Source organism: Rhinolophus ferrumequinum, chromosome 11, assembly GCF_004115265.2.
Source record: "Rhinolophus ferrumequinum isolate MPI-CBG mRhiFer1 chromosome 11, mRhiFer1_v1.p, whole genome shotgun sequence".
NCBI classification, from domain to species: domain Eukaryota; kingdom Metazoa; phylum Chordata; class Mammalia; order Chiroptera; family Rhinolophidae; genus Rhinolophus; species Rhinolophus ferrumequinum.
In genome coordinates this window covers 2,298,321-2,318,310 of record NC_046294.1, presented here as the reverse complement: position 1 = coordinate 2,318,310, position 19,990 = coordinate 2,298,321, and the positions used below count along the sequence as shown (strand labels likewise).

The 19,990-nt window shown below is 51.8% G+C and overlaps 1 protein-coding gene across 2 annotated transcripts in view; it reads left to right on the top strand.

Moving 5' to 3' along the window:
• NADSYN1 (NAD synthetase 1) overlaps positions 1–14,110 on the top strand; it is a 29,969-nt gene extending 15,859 nt beyond the window's left edge. For both annotated transcript variants that reach the window (XM_033121364.1, XM_033121365.1), the window contains exons 11-21: positions 507–631; positions 1,130–1,178; positions 1,664–1,766; positions 2,219–2,387; positions 3,918–4,053; positions 5,115–5,221; positions 8,249–8,380; positions 8,760–8,829; positions 11,918–12,046; positions 12,558–12,734; positions 13,865–14,110. In XM_033121364.1, the coding sequence (XP_032977255.1) occupies positions 507–631; positions 1,130–1,178; positions 1,664–1,766; positions 2,219–2,387; positions 3,918–4,053; positions 5,115–5,221; positions 8,249–8,380; positions 8,760–8,829; positions 11,918–12,046; positions 12,558–12,734; positions 13,865–13,915 (1,248 nt within the window). In that variant the 3' untranslated portion in view covers positions 13,916–14,110. The remainder of the gene's footprint in view (positions 1–506; positions 632–1,129; positions 1,179–1,663; positions 1,767–2,218; positions 2,388–3,917; positions 4,054–5,114; positions 5,222–8,248; positions 8,381–8,759; positions 8,830–11,917; positions 12,047–12,557; positions 12,735–13,864) is intronic.
• Positions 14,111–19,990: the final 5,880 nt, after the last annotated feature.

Genomic DNA, 19,990 nt, shown 5'->3' with positions numbered 1-19,990 from the left:
ATGGCCAAATAATGTTCCACTGACCGGATGGACCACGTGTGTGTGTGTGTGTGTGTGTGTGTGTGTGTGTGTGTATTCATCTGCAGCTCATTATTCGGGTTGTTGCCATGTTTTGCCTGCAGTGACGAATGCTGCTGTAAACACGTGCCCATGTTTATTTGGGGGATACATTTTCCCATTTCTCTTGAGTGGAACTACTGGGTCACGTGGTAGGTCTATGTCCCCATCTTTTGAGGAGCTGCCCGACATTGCCACAGCAGCACCCCATCTTACATTCCCACCAGTGACGTGCGTCCGAGGGCTCCGACTCTGCCGTCCGCCCCAACACTTGTGACCGTCCGTCTTTCTGAGTCTAGCCGTCCCGGTGGGCGTGAAGGGTCTCCCGCGGCAGGTCAGACGTGCACGTCCCCCTGGCTGACAGAGTCCTGATCCTCCGCCCGTGTCGGGACCCTGTGAGGGTTTTGGTACAGAGAGGTTGTCATTGTGTCGTCACTGTCCGTCCACAGGCCAGCAGGGTGAGTCCCTACCCCCGCGTGAAGGTGGATTTTGCCCTCTCGTGCCACGAGGACCTGCTGGAGCCACTGTCTGAGCCCGTGGAGTGGAAGTACCACAGTGCTGGCGAGGAGATCAGGTGGGCGGCCCCTTCAGGGCAGGCGGGACCCCGCGCGCCATCCCCTCACCTTGTGCTGCAGCTGTCTGCTCTGCACTGGGGACCCCACGGAGCAGGCGTGGTGGCTGGTTTTCAGAACCTGCCTGGGCAGCCACTTGGTCAGCAGGCAGCCACACGTCGTCGGGGCTGAGGGTGAGGATGCTGCACCCACACCACCAGGTGCCACGCCAGCCCCACCGCTTCCCTGCACTGAGACCTTGAGACAAAGGCTCTGCCCTCTCCTTTCTGTGTCTCAGTTTTCCTTATTCAAAAGAGGGCCAATGACAGTAACCACCTGCCAGGGCTCTTTTGAGACTTAAAATGTGTTCATTCACGTGAGGTCCTTAAAACAGAGGCTGGCTCCTCGTGGGAGCCCAGCTCTGCTGGCGGCTCTCACGGCCTCCACCTCGGCACCTGCCCCAGGGAAGCTGCTCACCAAGTCCGCGGTTCCCAAACCTAATGCTTCCCGTCCTTCCCCAGCCTTGGACCTGCTTGCTGGCTCTGGGACTTCCTAAGACGCAGCCAACAGGTAAGACTTTGGGGTCTCACTAGCTGACTTGCTCCTTCTACTGGTTGGCTTGCGTTTGATTCCATGGCAGGCTAGCGATTTTGTTTTTTAAATGCAAGCAACCAAAAGCATTTCTTCACTCTGAGTCAGACGGGAGCTTGGTCTCCACCAGCCATGGGCCATTGTGGAGTCCTGTGGGGGAGGGTCTCCTGCCGCTGACATTCAGAGTTACAGGACACCATCACCTACTAGTTTGGGATCATGCCCATCTGTAATTGCCATGGAGAGTCAGACGTGGCTGCTTTCCACAGGGAAAGGTCTCTGCCCTTTAGAAATCAGAGTGGGATGTGGAGGGCATCTTTTGTTCCTCCCTCAGTGAGAGCTTGGATGCCCACAAGCATTTCTGTGGGCACCCATCAGGGTTTGCGGGTGGAGCTGGGCTATGCTTTGGGCACATTGCTTCCCCAAGGCTCTGCTCACACCTGCATTTGGTTGGCCTGTTCCAGGCGGGGTTTTTCCTGCCCCTGAGTGGTGGGGTGGACAGCGCAGCCACCGCCTGCCTCGTCTACTCCATGTGCCGCCAGGTCTGCGAGGCTGTGAAGAACGGAAGTAGGTGACATCTGTGGCCTGAAGAAGGCCCCAAGGGTCAGCCCTTGGGCCGCCTATAGGAGGAGCAGAGGAAAAACTCAGGTTGTGGGCGGAGGAGGCTTTGCGGACATGCTCAGATGTCATAACGTCATGCCCAAGTCCTGGGGCTTGGGGACAGCAAGGCCATTAACGTCCCTTCCCAAGGGTTTGGGTCCATGTGGCTGCGTCCATGAAGCCACAGGTGCATGCTGTTGCTGTCTGTTGTCAGCCTGGCCCAATGGGCAGCACACGGGCTCTGGGGTTGGGCAAAGCCTCCCGCTGTGCCATCGAATGTCCCCTTAGTATATACACCTGGGACCCTGGGCTGACGCTACTTGTCTGACGAGATTCCTGGGGCGATGGAGAGAGACTAAGCTATGCAGGCGCCTTGCACACAGCAGCTGGCTGCCATCCTTCTGTCTGGCCGTTTTCAGATCCAGAAGTGCTGGCTGATGTCCGGACCATCGTGAACGAGCCCAGCTATGCCCCTGAGGACCCCCGAGAGCTGTGTGGACGCATACTGACGACCTGCTACATGGCCAGCGAGAACTCCTCCCGGGAGACGAGCACCAGGGCCGGAGACTTGGCCCAGCAGATTGGAAGGTAGAGTTGGTCGCTGGTGCTGGGCACCCCCAGTGGCTGTAACCACGGGAAGCTCCACCTGTGACGACGTTTGTGCTAAAATGCACATCCAGGAGTGGAGCTGGTTTTCATTCCTTCTTGGTTTGAGCCAGATTTTAGGGAAACTGCATCGGTTCCAGCCTGAGTCCTAGCTATGTCTGATCCCTTCCCCCCCTTGCATCCAGGCACAGGCTGCCAGGGTGATGTGCACGGGACCAGGTGCAGCCCGCCCTGTGCCTGGGGAAGGTGGAGAGAGGGCATCTCTCTAGAGAGGGACAGGGAGTTTCATTCCAAGTGTTCCATTTATTCTGCCTCTTAGGAAAAAATGAGGAGCTCCTCTTGTTTGCTGAGCTCAGCTAAAAGCTGCCCCCCAGCAAGGCCACTCCGGGGTCTACGCCCAAAGGAACCGCACACGGGGACTCTGTACCCCCATGCTCATAGCGGCATCATGCGCAGCAGCCAAAAGGTGGATACAACCCAGGTGTCCATCCACAGAGGAACGGATACACAAAACGTGGTCCCTCCACACAGTGTAGTAGTACGAGGTGTGACACTTAAGTTCACGAACTTGCTGCACCGATGTTGTAACCTTTTTGGTATCAGAGAGAGTCTTCATTATGAATTTGTACCAACTGGACACACAGTTAACCAAGTTTCCTATTTGGAAGTGCTGAAAAGGCTGCGTGAAAAAGTTAGACGACATGAACTTTTTGCCAACAATTCGTGGCTCTTGCATCACGACAATGCACCAGCTCACACGGCACTGTCTGTGAGGGAGTTTTTAGCCAGTAAACAAATAACTGTATTGGAACACCCTCCCTACTCACCTGGTCTGGCCCCCAGTGACTTCTCTGTTTACCTGAAGATAAATAGTGAAAGGAAGATATTTTGGTGACATTCAGGACATCAAGGGTAATATGACGACAGCTCTGATGGCCATTCCAGAAGAAGAGTTCCAAAATTGCTTTGAAGGGTGGACTAGGTGCTGGGGTTGGAGCATAGCTTCCCAAGAGGAGTCCTTCAAAGGTGACCATAGTGATATTCAGCAGTGACGTATGGAGCACTTTTTCTAGGATGAGGTCGCGAACTTAATTGTCCGACCTCATATTCAGCCTTAAAAGGAGGACGTCCTGACACCTGCTGCGATGTGGATGGACCTGGAGGACACTGTGCTGAGTGAAACAAGCCAGACACAGGAGGACACCTCTTGTGTGATTCCATTTCTATGAAATGTCCACAACAGGCAAATCCGTAGAGATAGGAAGTGGAGTAATTATTGTCAGCGGCTGGAAGAGGGCGGTGGGGAGTGACCGCTGGTGAGCACAGGGCCTCCTTTTGGGGTGATCGGAATGTTCTGGAACTAGACAGAGGTGCTGGCTGCACAACCTTGTGAATCTGCTGTCACTGAACTGAGCACTTTACAGTGGTTAAAGTGGTAGGTGTTGTGTGATGTGTGCATCCCTGTGTGCGCACACACAGACACGCCCGCCATGTCCACACTTTGTCCTCCAGCCACCACATCAGTCTCAGCATCGACCCCGCCGTGAGGGCCGTCGTGGGCATCTTCAGCCTGGTGACGGGGAGAAGCCCTCTGTTTGCCGTCCACGGAGGAAGCAGCAGGGAAAACCTGGCTCTGCAGAACGTACAGGTGTGGCTCCCCGTCCGCCATTGCCACCACGTGGGGGGACCCTGGGGACGGCCGGTGCTGGGGCCAGCGGCCCGTGGGCCTCCTCAGAGACACTGATCCTGCAGCCTCCTGGACAGATTAGGGGTCTGCGTGTGTATGTGTACGTGTGTGAGCATGCAAGAGTAAGGGGATGCGAGATAGCGTGCACATGAGTTTGAGTGTGTAAGTGTGCAAGAGTGAGGGTGTCTGAATGTGTGAGTGAGAGTACGTGTGAGCATAACTGAGTGTGAAAATGTGAGAGTGAGCTGGGAGTGTGAGCATATATATATGTGCATGTGTAAGAACGCGAAGTGTTTATGAGAATGTGTTATGTGCACATGTGTGAGCATGACTGTGTGTGAATTTGAAAGTTTGGAGTGTGAGGAGGCTATAAGTGTGAGTACATGTGGGTGGGGAAGATTTGTGAGTGACTGAGTGTGCACGCAGCAGTGAGCAGGTATGTGGCTGTGAGAATGTGTACATTCGTATGAGTGAGGTGTGCCTTGCACACTCATTTGTGTGTCTGTGCATTTCCTGTATCTTGGGCGAGAGGCTCAAATACTGCCCTACCCCCGGGCTACGGCAGGGGAGCTGGACACTGGTCAGCTGGCGGAGGGAAAGGGGCCCTGGGCTCCATCCAGCTGCCTGGAGCTGTCCTCTCTCTGTCCCCTTTCTGCTGGACACGGGTGGCCTTCCCCTTCTTCAGAAACTCCAGTGGGAAAGGGACGAGGTGGCCGAGATTTCTCCCAGCTGGCTTTGCAGCCCAGTCCTGCCCGGTTCCAGGTCCTTCCATCTCTGACACGGCTACCACCAAGCGCACACGGGCATCATGCAGATGGGCCATCCCAAGGGGCGTGCACAGGGCACCTTACTCTGTCTTCTCTGGACGCTAGAAAGCTGCTAAATGCCTCTAACTTTCCTGTTTTCCAGAGGTTGCTTGGGGAGACCCTTTCTTTCGAGCTGTGATGGGATCATGGTGTTAGTACACGTGTCCCCCACGCGTGTCCCCTGCACAGGGTGACGTTTCCCCTCCTGTCGTCCAGGCTCGGCTGAGGATGGTCATCGCCTATCTCTTTGCCCAGCTGAGCCTCTGGTCTCGGGGTGCTCGAGGTGGACTTCTGGTGCTGGGGTCCGCCAATGTGGACGAGAGGTGTGTATGCCTGGTGGGCAGCGGGAGGGGTCCTGAGTGCCCCGAATCTTAGAGCATGACTGCTCCCTGAGGCAGTGCTTCCACAGCACCTCACCGATTCTCTCAGCATCTGTCATCTCGTGTCTGGCAGGACATGTGTGGCTCCTGCGGTAGCATCTCTTCTCCAGCATTTCGCAGTGGCTGTGAAGACCGGCCCTTCCTCTGGCTCCCTCCCCTCCCCCGCCCCCACCCTCACCTGGCTTTGTGGTTCTTCCTTCACGTGTGTCTGGAACCCGCTCCCCACCCCTGAGCTGCGTGTTTAGGATCGCCTTTCTGTCCTCGCGATTCCATTGCCTCTTACATCTGTTCTCTGTGCCAAGTTGTCACCTCCAACCCAGGGAGATCATTTGTGAGGGGCACTGAAAGTGCTCTCTTTCTCATATTGCACCCTGGTTGAAAAACAATTCAGGTTTTTCCAGATAAATTTCATCTGACCTTCAAGCCAAGCAGTGGAGGCTGCGAGAACTTCTCCAGCCTCAGTTTCCCCATTTCCTAACCCCGCTTCTCTCAGTTGTTCTCTTTGATGCTCCTAGGTGCTCCTTGTCACCTGAGAAATTTCAGAAACTTTATTTGTCATTTATTCCTCTATTTTATGCATCAGTCTGTCCATCATCCACCCATCCATCTATTCATCTATCCATCCATCCATCCGTCCGTCCACCCACCCATCCGTCCATCCATCCATCCACCCACCCACCCACCCACCCACCCATCCATCCACCATTTATCTATCCATCCATCCATCTCTCTATAGTATGGGTGTTTTAATCTTTCTACGTCCTTGCATGTCTGCAAATGTGTTCTCTGTTAAACATTTTTGACTTTTGATTTCCTACTTTATTTCCTAATTAGAAAAATTTGAAATCAGCATCCTATAGCTGGTAAAAATTCTCACCCTCTCCATGCGTATTTTGTTAGATTTCATTGCTTTTCTGTTGCCTGTGGTGCTATTGTAAGGGAATGACTTTTCAGGAGGGGTCTGATGGCTGGTGTGTATTCTGAGCCCTGATGTAGTTGAGAATTGGTGTGTTTTGTTTTGTTTCGCTTTTGTAGATGAACAAGAATTTTATTTGTTACATAATTATGTTACTGTAACAATTCCCCTTCACCAGTCTTATCCATTGTTTTCTGATATTTAATATTTTAGCAAAAAAAATTTTTTCTCTGGGTAGTGGTTGTGTTCCAGGTTCTTAAAATTTTCTAGATGTCTATTTAGAAAATGAATTTATGACACCCACTTAAATATTCATCTCTTTCTTTGCTCTTTGCTACTAAGCCTCTCATGGATAGAAGTCTTCCCCACATTGGGGAAACATTTTTTCTATTATTGTAATTGTGCTTTTTCTGTCTGATTTGTATCAGATCTGTGTCCAGTCGTTTTTATTTGCTGCATCCCTGTCTTCTCATTGGTCATAGCCATTTCTTCTTTTCCTTTACATGTTGGGATAGAATCTCAGGTTTATAATTTTCTATCATGTTGATTTGTTTTTAAAAGTTGCTTCTAATTCTGCTTTTGGTCCTGTTGCATTCCATTCATTCATCATCAGATAAGCATCAAATAGCTACCACGTATCAGGCATTCCTGGTGCTGTGAACAAAAGAGAAAAATAATTCCCATTTTACTCTAGTGGAAGGAGACAGATAATAACAAAACAAATCCCGTATTATGTGAAAATTGCACAGAGAACTGAAAGGGGGAGTTTGGGAGTGTGGGATTGTACCTGGGTGCCTAGGGAAGGCCCCTCGGAGAACTGTTGGTTTATAAAGGTCTGCAGGCAGTGAGGAGGGCAGACGCAGCTCAAACAGCCTGTGCAAAGGCCCTGAGGTGAGAACCTTCCTCTCTCAAGGCTTTATGCGTGAAACAGCTCCTGCCAAGTGGTGCTCACAGGGCAGGTGCCTTTTCAGCCAGATCAGGTGTGGTGAGTGTTTCAGGTGTGGGAAGCGGCTGTCTGGGATGCTGGTGTTTAAGTGTGAGCTCTGAAAATGGTGAGAAAGGCACCTGGCGACATAAGCAGGGCCAGACGCAGGAAGGCCTGGTAAAGAAGGACGGCACTGAGGAGATTCCGGCAGCCGCGTGGGCGTGGCCAGGGATCCCTTGGAGGTGGGTGGGCTTGGGATGGGGGTGGAGACCTGCAGTAACCCAGTGGTCCTGTGAGAGAACATGGTGCCTGCGTGGCGCTGGGGGTGGGTCCCCTGAAAGGCTGCCGAGTGTCCTGCGGCTGCTGCAGCAAATGCCCAGAGTACGTGGCTTCAAGAGCAGAGTGTTCTCTTTCACTTCCCGTATGATCGACGTCCGACGTGGGTCTCACTGGGCTACAAGCAGCGTGTCGCAGGTCTGGTTCCTCTGGGGGGCACAGAGGAGGGTTTGTTCCTGGCCATTGCCAGCTTCTGGACGCGCCACATCCCTTGGCTTCGTGGCCCCTCCTGCGTCTGTAAAGGCAGCACTGCAGCATGTCTGCGCCTGTCCTCTGTGGTCACAGCTCCCTCTGACTCTGACCCCCCCACCTCTTTGTTCCACGTTTAAGGACCCTTCGGGTTACACTTAGGGCCCACCCAGAAATCCAGGACAAAAACCTCATCTCAGGACCCTCACCTAATCACAGCTGCAGGTCCCTTTTGCTCTGTAAGGACACACCGTCACAGGTTCTGGGGTAGGACGTGAGCATCTTTGGGGGCCATCTTCGCCCACCATAGGAGGCATCTGGGAGTGGACAGGTGTGCAGGTGGCCCTGGCGCTGGGCTCCACCCCGCCCTGCTCAGGACACATCTGTTTCCCGGCCCCACGTCTCGTCTGGCACCAAACACCTCCTGTCAGTCATTGGCAGCTCTGCCCCTGTCACGGTCTGCCCAGCCGTACCACACGTCTCCGAGACCCTTTGGATGGCCAAGCTCTGGGGGAAGCAAGTCTTGGGATGATGGGGGACTGGACGGCCCGGCCCCCAGGTTGGCAGGCCCACTGCACAGACCACGTGTTCTCTCTCGCTGCAGTCTCCTCGGCTACCTGACGAAGTACGACTGCTCCAGTGCTGATATCAACCCCATAGGCGGGATCAGCAAGACGGACCTGAGAGCCTTCATCCAGTACTGCATTGAGCACTTCCAGCTTTCCGCCCTACAGGGGTGAGTGCCACCCTCAAGGCCGGGGCTGCGACCACGTCCCAGCAGAGCCCCGGGCCCCCCTCGCCCCACTCAGCCACCCCCATCTCTCCCTACCAGCAGATGAAAGCAGTCCTGCCGTTCAGCAGGCACTTGGGGTCTCACACCCAGGCCACCCCCTTCCTTCCTCCCTCTTTGTCCTTGCTCCCCAGTCCCATGGCTCCGGCCAGATCAGGCAGCCGCTGCCTCCCTCGTCCCCTTGCCGCTCATCCTCCATCGGGCTGGGAGGTCTGATGCCGCTCTCCGTCTCCAAGCTGCACAGAGAGCCTGGTGTTTTAACAGTATCTGTTGGATTGAGTAGCACCCGGCCGCCGTGACTGAGCCCTGTATGTCTTGGCTGTAGCATCCTGGCAGCACCGGCCACCGCAGAGCTGGAGCCCTTGACTGACGGACAAGTATCCCAGACTGACGAGGTAATGGTGGTGGCTTTGTCACCATGCTTCTCCCCATCTCCCGACTCCTGATGTGTCTGTGCTGGGTTCCTCCACGACCTCCCTTCTGCCCTGGGGAACCGTGCTCCGTTGCTGGGTTCCTGGCCTGGGAGCCGGGCTCAGCATCAGTCCACTGCTGGCCTTTGACCTTTGCACTCAGCCATGTCGAGGTTGAGGCCTGAGAGGAGGAGGGGATGAGGTGCGTGGGGAGGGAGAGCGTGGACGAGGGGAGTGTCTGCATGTGCTGTCGGGCGGCCTCAGAGAAGAATCTCTGTGGACCCTTCTATCCCATGGTGGCCTTGAACGGTCGGGTCATAGACTGCGGTTTGCGGCTTTAGTGGACACGGAGGGAAGTGACTGTGGACTGTCATAAGATCCGTGACAACTGACCTTCCTGCCTCCAGCTCCTTTAGTCCCTGAGATTTACTCTTGTATTTTCTTCCAAGAGCTTGATAGTTTGGGCCCTTATATTGAGTTCTATGACCTAGTTGAGTTGGCTTTTGTGAATGGTGTGAGGAAGGGAGCCAAAGGCCATCCTTTCGCTTGTGGAAATCCAAGTGTGCCAGCACCATTTGTTGAAAAGACGGTTCTTCCTCCCGGTGAGTTGTCTGGGCATCTTGGTTGAACGTCAGTTGACTAAATGTGAGGGTTTATTTCTGGATTCTGTCCCCTGATCTGTGTGTCTGCGTTTGTTTTTCAGAACCACAGTCTTCATTACTGTAACTTTATCATAAGTTTGGAGACCAGGAAGTATAAGTCTTCTACTTTGTTCTTTTTCAAGATAATTTTGGAAATTCTGGGTCCCTGTAATTTCTATATGAATTTTTAGATCAGCTTGTCAGTTTTTGCAAAAAAAAAAAAAAAAAAAAATCCAGCTTGGATTTTTATTCCATTGAATCTGTCGATCAGTTTGGTGGGTGTTGCCATCTTAATACTGTTCAGACCTCTGACCTGTGAACGTGGGGTGTCTTCCCATTTACTTCAATCTTTGTGAATGTCCTTCAACAATGGTGTTTAGTTTTCAGAGTATATGGTACACTTCTTTTGTTAAATTTATTTCTTAAGTAACTTGTTCTTGTAGGTGCTATTATTATAAATGGAACTTTCTTCTTAATTTCATTTTTGGGTGTTCATTGCCAGTGTCTAGAAACACACTGATTTTCTCTACTGTTTTTCTGTTCTCTATGTCACTCACTTCCCCTCTATCCTTCTTATTTCCTTTCTTTTACGTGCTTTAGGTTTCAGTTGCTCTTTTCCGTATGTTGGAAGATGGGAGTTTCAGTTACTGATTTAGATACAGGTGTTTACAACTATAAGTTTCTCTCTTAGCGCCATTTCCCCCGCAGCTCATAGATTTTGGTGTGTTGCGTCCTCATTTTCATGCATTTCAAGTATGTTCTGGTTTTCCTATGATTTCTTCTTTGACCCATTGGCTTTTTAGGAGGGCGCTTCTTAATTTCCACATAGTTGTGAATTTCTGAAATGTCTTCCTGTTACTGCATTTCTAATTCTGTTTCATTATGGTCAGCGAGCACACTTTGTGTGATTTCAGTGTTTTGAAATGTACTGAGGCCTGTCTTACAGCTGAGCCTGTGGTCTGTGCTGGAGATTCTCCACTGCCCGTAAGAAGAATGTGTGTGCTTGTCAGCTGGAGTGTTGTGTAGATGTCTGCTAGGTCCAGTTGGTTTGTAGTGTGCAGGTCTTCCATCCCTGGGTGATTTTTTTTTTTTTTTTTTTGTCTCGTTCTAGCCATTGTTAAAAGTGGGGAATTGAACTCTCCACCTATTATTGTTGGATTTAAGGAATTAAAGTGTCACACTAGAAAATATTTCGTGCAAAAGGAAGCAGCAAAGGAGGTCTTGTGCCAGGACCCGTCACATGCTGCCGGCTCAGTGGTGAGCGAGACACATATGGTCACTTTCCCCAAAATGCTCACCGTCCCCTGGAGGGGACAGACAAGCAGGAAATAACTGTGATGGCCCCAGGTGGCTATGAGTCCGTTCACAAAACCAACCCAGGTGACCCGATGGTGGCAGTGTCCCTTAGAAAGGGATCAGGACAGGCCTCCCAAGGTGGTGACATTGGAGCTGAGGCCTGAGGGAAGGCCCAGGTGGCAGTGGGAGGAGGCTGGGCCCAGTCACAGGAGGTCCCCAGTCAGAGGTCAGAGCTGTCCTGCTGTGTCACCCAGTGCCAGCATCACCGTCTGTCTCCCTGAGAAGTCTCTGGCTGTATATTCCGGGGCAGGAATTGAGAGAGGATTGGAGCCAATGTTGAAAAAGGGTTCAGCTCGCGTAAGCCTCAGTGTGACGCCGACTTGTGAGTAGGCTGAGGCTTCCCTCAGCCTCTCACGTGGCCCAGCTTTCCGTGTGCCCGGTCCCTTTTCTCTGTGTCTTCCATCCCTCAGGGAGGCGGGCTCACTGAGGCAGGGCCCAGGGCCGGACGTGGAGGCTTGTGCTGGTTTCCTGGGGCTGCTGTAACTAAACACCCCAGACGGGATGGCTTAACCCACAGAACTGCATTCTCTCCTGGTTCTGAGGCCCAGAAGTCTGGAATCAAGGTGTTTTGGGGCCTCACTCCCCTTCCCCTCACCTAAGGCTCCAGGGAGGGTCCTTCCTGCCTCCTCCAGCTTCTGGGGGCTCCTGGCGTCCCTGGGCTCGTGGCCACGTCCCTCCAGTCGGCCTTCTTCACATGGTCTCCTCTGTGTCTTCTCCTCTTTTGCTTCTTCTAACTGTCACTGGATTTAAGACCCACCTCAAATCCAGCCAGGCTCGTCTCATCTCGAGATCCTTAATTACATCTGGAAAGACCCCTTTTCCAAATAAGTTCACAATTTGTAGGTTCTGAGGCTTCAGACGTGGACATATCTTTTGTGGGCCCACAGTCCCGCCCATCCCAGTCCTCAACACCAACTGTCGGGCTCTTCGTCCTTTTTTGTGAACGCCACCTCCTTGTCAGCCCATCGGTGTGGGCGTCCGAGGCTCGCTCAGCATCTGCTCCCGGCCCTTTGACCCCTCCCCTGGGTCTCGGTTCCCGTCTCCACACAAAGCTTTCAGCGCTCTTTGCTCCACAGGAGGACATGGGGATGACATACGCAGAGCTGTCGGTCTACGGAAGGCTCCGGAAGGTCGCCAAGACGGGGCCCTACAGCATGTTCTGCAAACTGCTCCACATGTGGAAAGACAGCTGCAGCCCACGACAGGTACACGGCACCTGACGTTCCACGGGGGGCTTCAACTCGCAGGGGCAAGTATGTGCGGTGTGACCTTCCAACCATAACGCTCTTACTACTGCCCGCTTCCAGGCCTTCCCTCGGCCCCTGAGCGGGGCTCGACCACCCCGTAGCAAGCAAGCTGCTCCCTTCTTTTTTGGGGGCGCAGAGCATAAGCGTTGAGTTCGGAAGATCACTGCTTTTCTGCTAGCTTGTTAGAGCGGAAGCCTGCAGACATGGTGGTCCCCATAGAGCCTCCTGGAACCCTGCTCAGGTCCCCCGATGCAGTATCCTGGGGTGCTACTGTCAGGAGCCCACAGTGTCGTAGCTCCCCCAGCCGCCCGGGCCTGAGCTCTGGCTGTGTCCAGTCCTGCCTTCTGGACACTCAGATGCATCATGGAACCGTCAGCTCGCACAGCCCAGAGTGACACGGGGAAGAACCCCGGTCTCAGACCCCTCCCGCTTCGCGGACGTGACACCTTGTCCGTTCCCTGCCCACCAGGTGGCTGACAAAGTGAAGCGGTTTTTCTCCAAGTATTCCATGAACAGACACAAAATGACCACGCTCACCCCCGCGTATCACGCCGAAAACTACAGCCCCGACGACAACAGGTTCGACCTGCGGCCGTTTCTGTACAACGCTGGCTGGCCGTGGCAGTTTCGGTGCATAGAAAATCAGGTAAATCCGGCAAAAACCATTCCTCTCACGTGAAAGACCCATGGAGGAAAGAGCAGCTACTTTCCATTGAGGACGGCATTTTTTTACCGTCCTTATTTCTGCAAAGGGACCAGCATGTTTAAAGCCGGTCAGAGTTTGGCACGTGCACTTTGGGCTGTGCTGTACCTACTGGGTCTGAGCCCCCAAAGTGAGTGGCCGGGCGGGCTGTGTCATAGGCCGTTTCCCGTCCTCTCCAGACAACTGGCTGTGCCATCTTCTAAACCACCCTGCTTTTCCTTTTTCTAGTGAATGAACACTAGAATAAAGGAAGGATTAATAAAACCAATTTAATAAAGCCGGTATAGGGCCTCCTCGCTTCCCTTGTGCACGACAGACAGCAAGTTAGCTGCAGCCCGTCCCCAGGGCTAACCTCCAGGGGGAGAAGGACGGCCCATGAGTGACAGGGATGCACCGAGAGTGATGAGCTGGGCAGTGCAACACTGAGCTCGGGAACGCGGGGGGCTGGCAGGAGCCCACTTCCTGTCTGGTGGTCGGGGGGTGCCTGAGGAGGTGACATGTAAACGGAAGATCCACAAGGGAACACTGCGTGTCCTCAGGGTGAGGGGTCACCTCGGGGACATCAGGCCATGTCTGGAGATGGTTTTGGTTGTCACACCTGGGGGACGGGGTTCTGTGCCCCTGGCACCTCTGTGGTGGAGTCCTCTCCTGGGAGGCTCCTCAGTATCCCGCTGTGTGCAGGACGGCCCCTCGCCCACGGAAGAGTTAGCAGCAGGCGGGGCTTGGCTCCCTCGGCGATGCGTGCAGCCATGGGTTCCCCCAAATCAGGAAGGGGGTTCAGAGGCTCTACAGCCAGAAGATCAATAAATGTAGAAACCCGAGAAGACACAGAGAGATAAAGGTGTGAATCACCTGCAGTCTTCCCATCCTGGAGTGACCACGTGGATGTGGAGGCAGACCCTTCCAGACTTTTCCGTGCATGTGTCTATATTCAACCACATTTAGTGCCTTGTAGACACTGTTCGTAACCTGCTTTTTCAGGTCCGTGACTACTGTGTGAATCGCTGTATTTCAGCAGCGTAGTGGTGAAATGTCTGCCGTGGACGCTGTTTTCACGTGACTTCTCTTCCCAGGTTCTCCAGCTGGAGAGGAGAGAGAGGCAGAACTTGGATGGCATGGACTGATGCCGGGTCCGTGGGGAGGGCCCCCGCCGGCCAGGACCCCGTGTGCCCCTCGCTGGTGACCTGGAGCCGGAGCTAAGCCACTCTTTACCTGGAGGAATGTAAACGAGTCCCGTTTCACATTTCAAGGGAGAGGGATCTTTTAAGTCTAGTTCATTCAAAAAAAAGGCTGAAATAAAGAGAATGATTTTTAACTCACCCTTGAAGCGAGCGCTTCCCCGGCTCTCTGCCTGTCATGCTCCTGAGTCTCAGCAGAGCCCGCTGTGGACACAGTCCGGAGCCCAGGGAGACTTTTCCAGATAGGATGGGATGGAGGAGACCCCAGGGTGGGGGTCTAGGCTGGCTCGCCCCGCCCATCGCCCCCCTCCTAGTCTTTGCGGTTCTGCACCGCGGCTCTTCTTATCTTCCTCTGTCCTTGCTTATGGCTCATCTCACTGTCCCCCTTCCTCTCAACTGGCTTGCTTCCTTGATTTGTCTCTCGGTCATTGTCATTATCCGTCCAAGGACCTAAACCTGCAGTGACACAGATTTGCTTCCATCCCATGCCACCGGGGAAGGCTTCAAAACATGGTGTCCCCAGGACCAGCTGTGCCTTCATGAGTCCCTGCCCCTCCAGATGTCCTGCCATATATTAATATACGAGCTCAATGTACCGGTCATGACGCAGACGCCAACAGGAAGGCAAGGAATGGAAAGCTAGTGGTGGGGAAAGGCAAGTGGTGTACAAACACGAAACCCAAAACAAAACACGGAAAACCCGCCGTAATTAGACAAGCATGGCGTAACTGCTAAATGTGAAAAGTGTGGATGTTTAGAAGAATATACCATAAGTACTGGGGGTGCCAAAAAATGTAGGTAAGTGGACACTTTGGTCAGTGTTGCGCAAGCAGTAGTTCGCTGTCATCAGAAGTGTCTGGACACTGATGGTCACCACTGTGAGCACCTCTTGTCATTGCAGAAGTCAAACGTGACTTGTGTTCATCTTTTGTTATCGGTATATATTGAGTATTACAATTTTAATACAGTTTTCCTTTCTTAAAATGTGTATACATTTTTTTTGGCACCCTCTGTATATTTTCCTCCAAAAGTGAAAACGAAGTAGGACGAGGCCAGTGAAATGGGCCGTGAGGTGGGTCCTGGAAGCTACCATAATTCCCCCTGTGAGGTCTTCGTGGGAAATTGAACCCAGGGATATAGCGAGCTGTCAATCATTCCACGTGTCACCCCTGGAGACGCCTGTCTGGGGTCCATGGTCTTCTATTTGGGACAGTGACCTTCCCATCAGGCATATGTGTTTGCTCTGAAAAACTCCATCACTTGAATTCTAGAACCTGGGTGCCCCGATCAAAGAGGTCAGGGGAGAGGTGGGCAGTTTGGGGTGGGGGAGTGGGGAGCAGACAGCGGTCAGGTCAGGGAGCATTTCTGCACCCGAAAAAGCACAGCACGTACGTGGGTCAATACAACCCGACGTGGAGAGTAGAAGGCCTCGTGGGGCGGTGACTGCGGAGCTGAGGACGGCAGGGTCAGGAGGACACCCCAAGTGAAAGGATGTGGAGAGCAGGGCTTCGGGCTTCAGGCAGCCTGGGGAGAAGACGGGGGGCCAGGTGCAGAATAGCAAGCCATGGCAGGAAGCGAGGACACGCCTGCTCGGGAAGGAAGGCTCTTGTAGTCCAGGAAGGCACTGGGCTTTCTTTTGTTTTATTGACCTAATAAAAAATCACATATGATAAAATTCACTATTTTAAATTATACAAATCAGTGTTTTCAGTATGTTCACAAAGTTGTGCAGCTATTACCACGACCTCATTCCAGAACGTTTCCATCACCCCAGAAAGAAACCCCAGACCTGCTAGCAGTCCCTCCCTGTCGCCTCTCCCCCAGTCCCTGGCAAACACTGGCCGACTTTCTGTCTCTGGATTTGCCCATTCTGGACATTTCATAGAAATAGAATCAGACAACATGGGGTCTTTTAAAATCCGGCTTCTTTCATGGAACATGTTTTCAAGGTTTGTCATTCTGCTGTGTGAGGATTTAGAAGATGAGACTTAAGTCCTCTGACTCAGTCACTCGTGAGTGCACCCACCTTCTGGCCTGAATTTCCTCAATTGCAAAATGAAGACAATGTGGGTGGTTCTTGGTTGGTATTGTGCAGAGCAACGCTGGCTGGCGGAGGCTCTGTCAAGTGAATGCTCCCTTGTCCCCAGGGCTAGCTGTGGAGAGAGGAAAGAAAACACGTGTGCAGGGCACAAGTTACCATGAAACCATTCTTATAGAGAGGGAGCAAAACATACACCTTAGAGGCTGGGGTAACGACACCTGGCAGGTGCAATCAAAGACAGCTCCCTGGAGGAAGGGGTCCTAAAGGATGGGCAAGACCCCAGTGGACCGGTGCTGGAAGGGAAGCTATTTTAGGAATTAGGCACAATGCAGATCAAGTGTGATCTGGGGGAAAGCATAGGTATGTTATGGAAACTTAACAACCCACCGGTCTGAGGAAGATGAGGCTGCAGAAGGAGCCCTCGAGAAGGGTAAATCCTCCAGATGGCAGAAGTTTCTAGACTCCATGACCACTAGACTGCCTCGTGCAGGTGGTGGTGAAATGGCGAGATGCGGACTGAGTAAGAGGTCACAAATTGGCCAGCCTTTCCCCACATGAGAAGGGAAAGGGAAGAACCCATAAGAAAGCGCTCTTATTAGGCCATCTCATTACAAGGAAGGAAGGAAGGAAGCGGGTGGGAGGTGATGTGAACTCTTAGAGGCCCAGTGACGGGAAGGGAGAGCAGAAGAAACATGCTGAGGGGAAGATGGTGAGTTCCACACTGGCCTCATGGAGTTTGAGGGCTGTGTGAATCTGCTTAGCCACCATAACAAATGCTACAGAGCTTGTTAAACCACAGACACTCGCTGTCCCCAGTCCTGGAGGCTGGCGTCCGAGAGCCAGGTGTCACAGGGCTGGTTCTGAGGCATCTGTCCTCAGCATGTAGACGGCCGTCTCCTCCGTGTCCCCACACGGTCGTCCCTCTGTGTGTCTGTGTCCTGACCGCTGCTTATGAGGACCCGAGTCACAGTGGATGAGGGCCCTCCTAGTGACCTCATTTCACCTTAATCACCTCTCTAAGGACTCTATGTCCAAACGTGGTCACATTCTGAGGTGCTGGGTGTCAGGAGTTGGACACACGAACTTTGAGGGGATGCGATCAGCCCGTAACAAGGTCCTGCTTGAACGTTAAAAGTGGCGTGATCTAGAAGTTGAAGTTGATAGCTTAGGCGACATCAAGGTGAAGCCTGTCGCTTTCAGAGGCATAAACTGAAGATACGTAAGTAGACGAGTTCTCCCAGAGACAGTCTAGAGAAATGATGTAAAGTTCACGCCTGCCCCCTGTGTGTTTTCTGTCACCGACAAAACAAAATAAAGTTTCTTCAAGTGGTTCTGCTGTAAAAGTTGATTTGTGAGGTCGTGTTTGGAGACCTGGCGGCCTAGATGTCAGTGTGGAGGGAATTAAAAACGTGGGGAAGGAAGCTGTGTATATACACACACACATACACACACAGGACAAATAGGTGGACCAGACTTACAATCACTAAATTAAAACAAAACCAGTCATTTCAAAACAGCGTTCCCAGGCCTACGTGATTTCAGGGCAATTGAAAAATCCTCCAAGTACGGTAACACATCAACTGTTTCGCGTACAAACTGCTCCAGAGGACAGAGCAGGAGAGAAGACTCTCCAATTGCACCAGAGATGAGGGCGTGCTGTGTTGGGATGGCGGTCACCTAGGAGGTCGGGACACAGACACTCGTAGGGCGTCTGCAGGGCTCGCAGGTAACAGGTAACGTTCGCCCCCTGATGGGTGCCAGCGATTTCTGCTGGCGGTCAGTCCCTCCCTCCTTCTGGCTTTCCTCCTTTTCTCTTTCGGCTCTTGTAGTGATTCAAAGCAGTAAAGTGGCAGGAAATTGGAGACTCACATGACACCCCGGGCCAGCAACCCCCTGCACACTTGTAAGAGAAAATGAACTCTTCCTCTGTTTCCACACTTCATTCTCTTTTTCTTTTTTTTAAGTTTTGTTTTTGTTACTCACAGTTAATGTCTTCACTGATACACAACTGAAATCCTGGAGTTTGGGAGCTGGACGTCACAGGATGGAAATAAAGAAGTGTCAACAGTAGGTAATTCCTTTTATAATTACAACACACCTAAGAGGTCTGACAAGTAAGTTCATGAAGTTTTGGCAACAATGTTGCTATCCTTTTTTTGAAATCAGAGAGATTATTCGTTATGAATTTGTACCAACTGGACAGTTAACCAAGTTTACTATTTGAAAGTTTTGAGGAGGCTGCATGAAAAAGTTAGACGACCTGACCTTTTCGCCAACAATTCATGGCTCTTGCATCACGACAATGCACCAGCTCACACAGCACTGTCTGTGAGGGAGTTTTTAGCCAGTAAACAAATAACTGTATTGGAACACCCTCCCTACTCACCTGATCTGGCCCCCAATGACTTCTTTCTTTACCCGAAGATAAAGGAAATATTTTGATGACATTCAGGACATGAAGGGTAATACAAGGACAGCTCTGATGGCCATTCCAGAAAAAGAGTTCCAAAACTGCTTTGAAAGAGTTCCAAAACTAGGCACTGGCGTCGGTGCATAGCTTCCCAAGGGGAGTCCTTCGAAGGTGACCGTAGTGATATTCAGCAGTGAGGTATGGAGCACTTTTTCTAGGATGAGTTCGTGAACTTAATTGTCAGACCTCGTATGATATCTGTCATCACACAAAATTTTCTAGGGCCTAGAAAAGGGACATAAAATGTATCAGCTCCTTTTAAGATGCTCATGTATTTCTGACACCAAAAACTAGACAAAGGGTAGCCTAAAAAGACTATCATCTCATTTATGTACATAGAGGAGAAAAACAAGATATTCACAATGGGAACCGGGATGTTGTACTGTAGGAACACGCAGGTGCTGTGACGTAAGTGTGAGCAAAACAGGAACTCTTCCGAGCATGGGTTTCAATCGGCGGAAGCCACAGATTATAGCTGACTTGTGCAACCAGAAGGAGAAAAACTGGACCCGGGCCCAGGCTTCTCAAGCATAGAAGTGCTTCTTTTTACTGCAAGTGGCCAGGTTAACCCTCTTCTCTTATAAGTGAGCACTTTTGGTTTTCTATAACCAATATATAGTATGTTCCATGCTTGGCAACTGAAAAGTATATTTAGACATTTCAGGGTGAACCCTGACTCTTTGAGGAAGAACGTGGCACTGAAATGCTCCGGACAAAACTGGCAAAATTGTTCAGTGTGTTTCTCTCTTTTTGCCTCTGTACAGATAGAACACAGAGCGTGAATGCACTTTTTCAAACAGGAGGTTTAAATAGGTATTTGTTTTAATGTGTGTAGACATATAATAAAAATATATTCAGCACAAAAAACCCATGACGTTCGATTGCTTAGAGTGGAAGCTGAGTAAAAAAGCAAGTTGAGGGCCGGCCCGGTGGCTCAGGCGGTTACAGCTCCATGCTCCTAATTCCGAAGCCTGCCGGTTTGATTCCCACATGGGCCAGTGGGCTCTCAACCACAAGGTTGCCGGTTTGATTCCTCGACTCCCTCAAGGGATGGTGGACAGCACTCCCTGCAACTAAGATTGAGCAGGGCACCTTGAGCTGAGCTGCCTCCCGGATGGCTCAGTTGGTTGGAGCGCGTCCTCTCAACCACAAGGTTGCTGGTTCGACTCCCGCAAGGGATGGTGGGCTGCGCCCCCTGCAACTACCAACGGCAACTGGACCTGGAGCTGAGCTGTGCCCTCCACAACTAAGATTGAAAGGACAACAGCTTGACTTGGAAAAAAGTCCTGGAAGTACACACTGTTCCCCAATAAAGTCCTGTTCCCCTTCCCCAACTAAAAAAAAAAAAAAAAGCAAGTTGACTTAAAGAAAAATGTCAAATAAGTAATAGTACAAGTGGTACCCCAGGGTCATGCTTAATGCTAAAATATCAGAAGCATGGCAATTCAAATCAAGGGCAAGAGAAAGATTTTCACTATTCATGCCAACATGAAATGTTGTACTACGGATC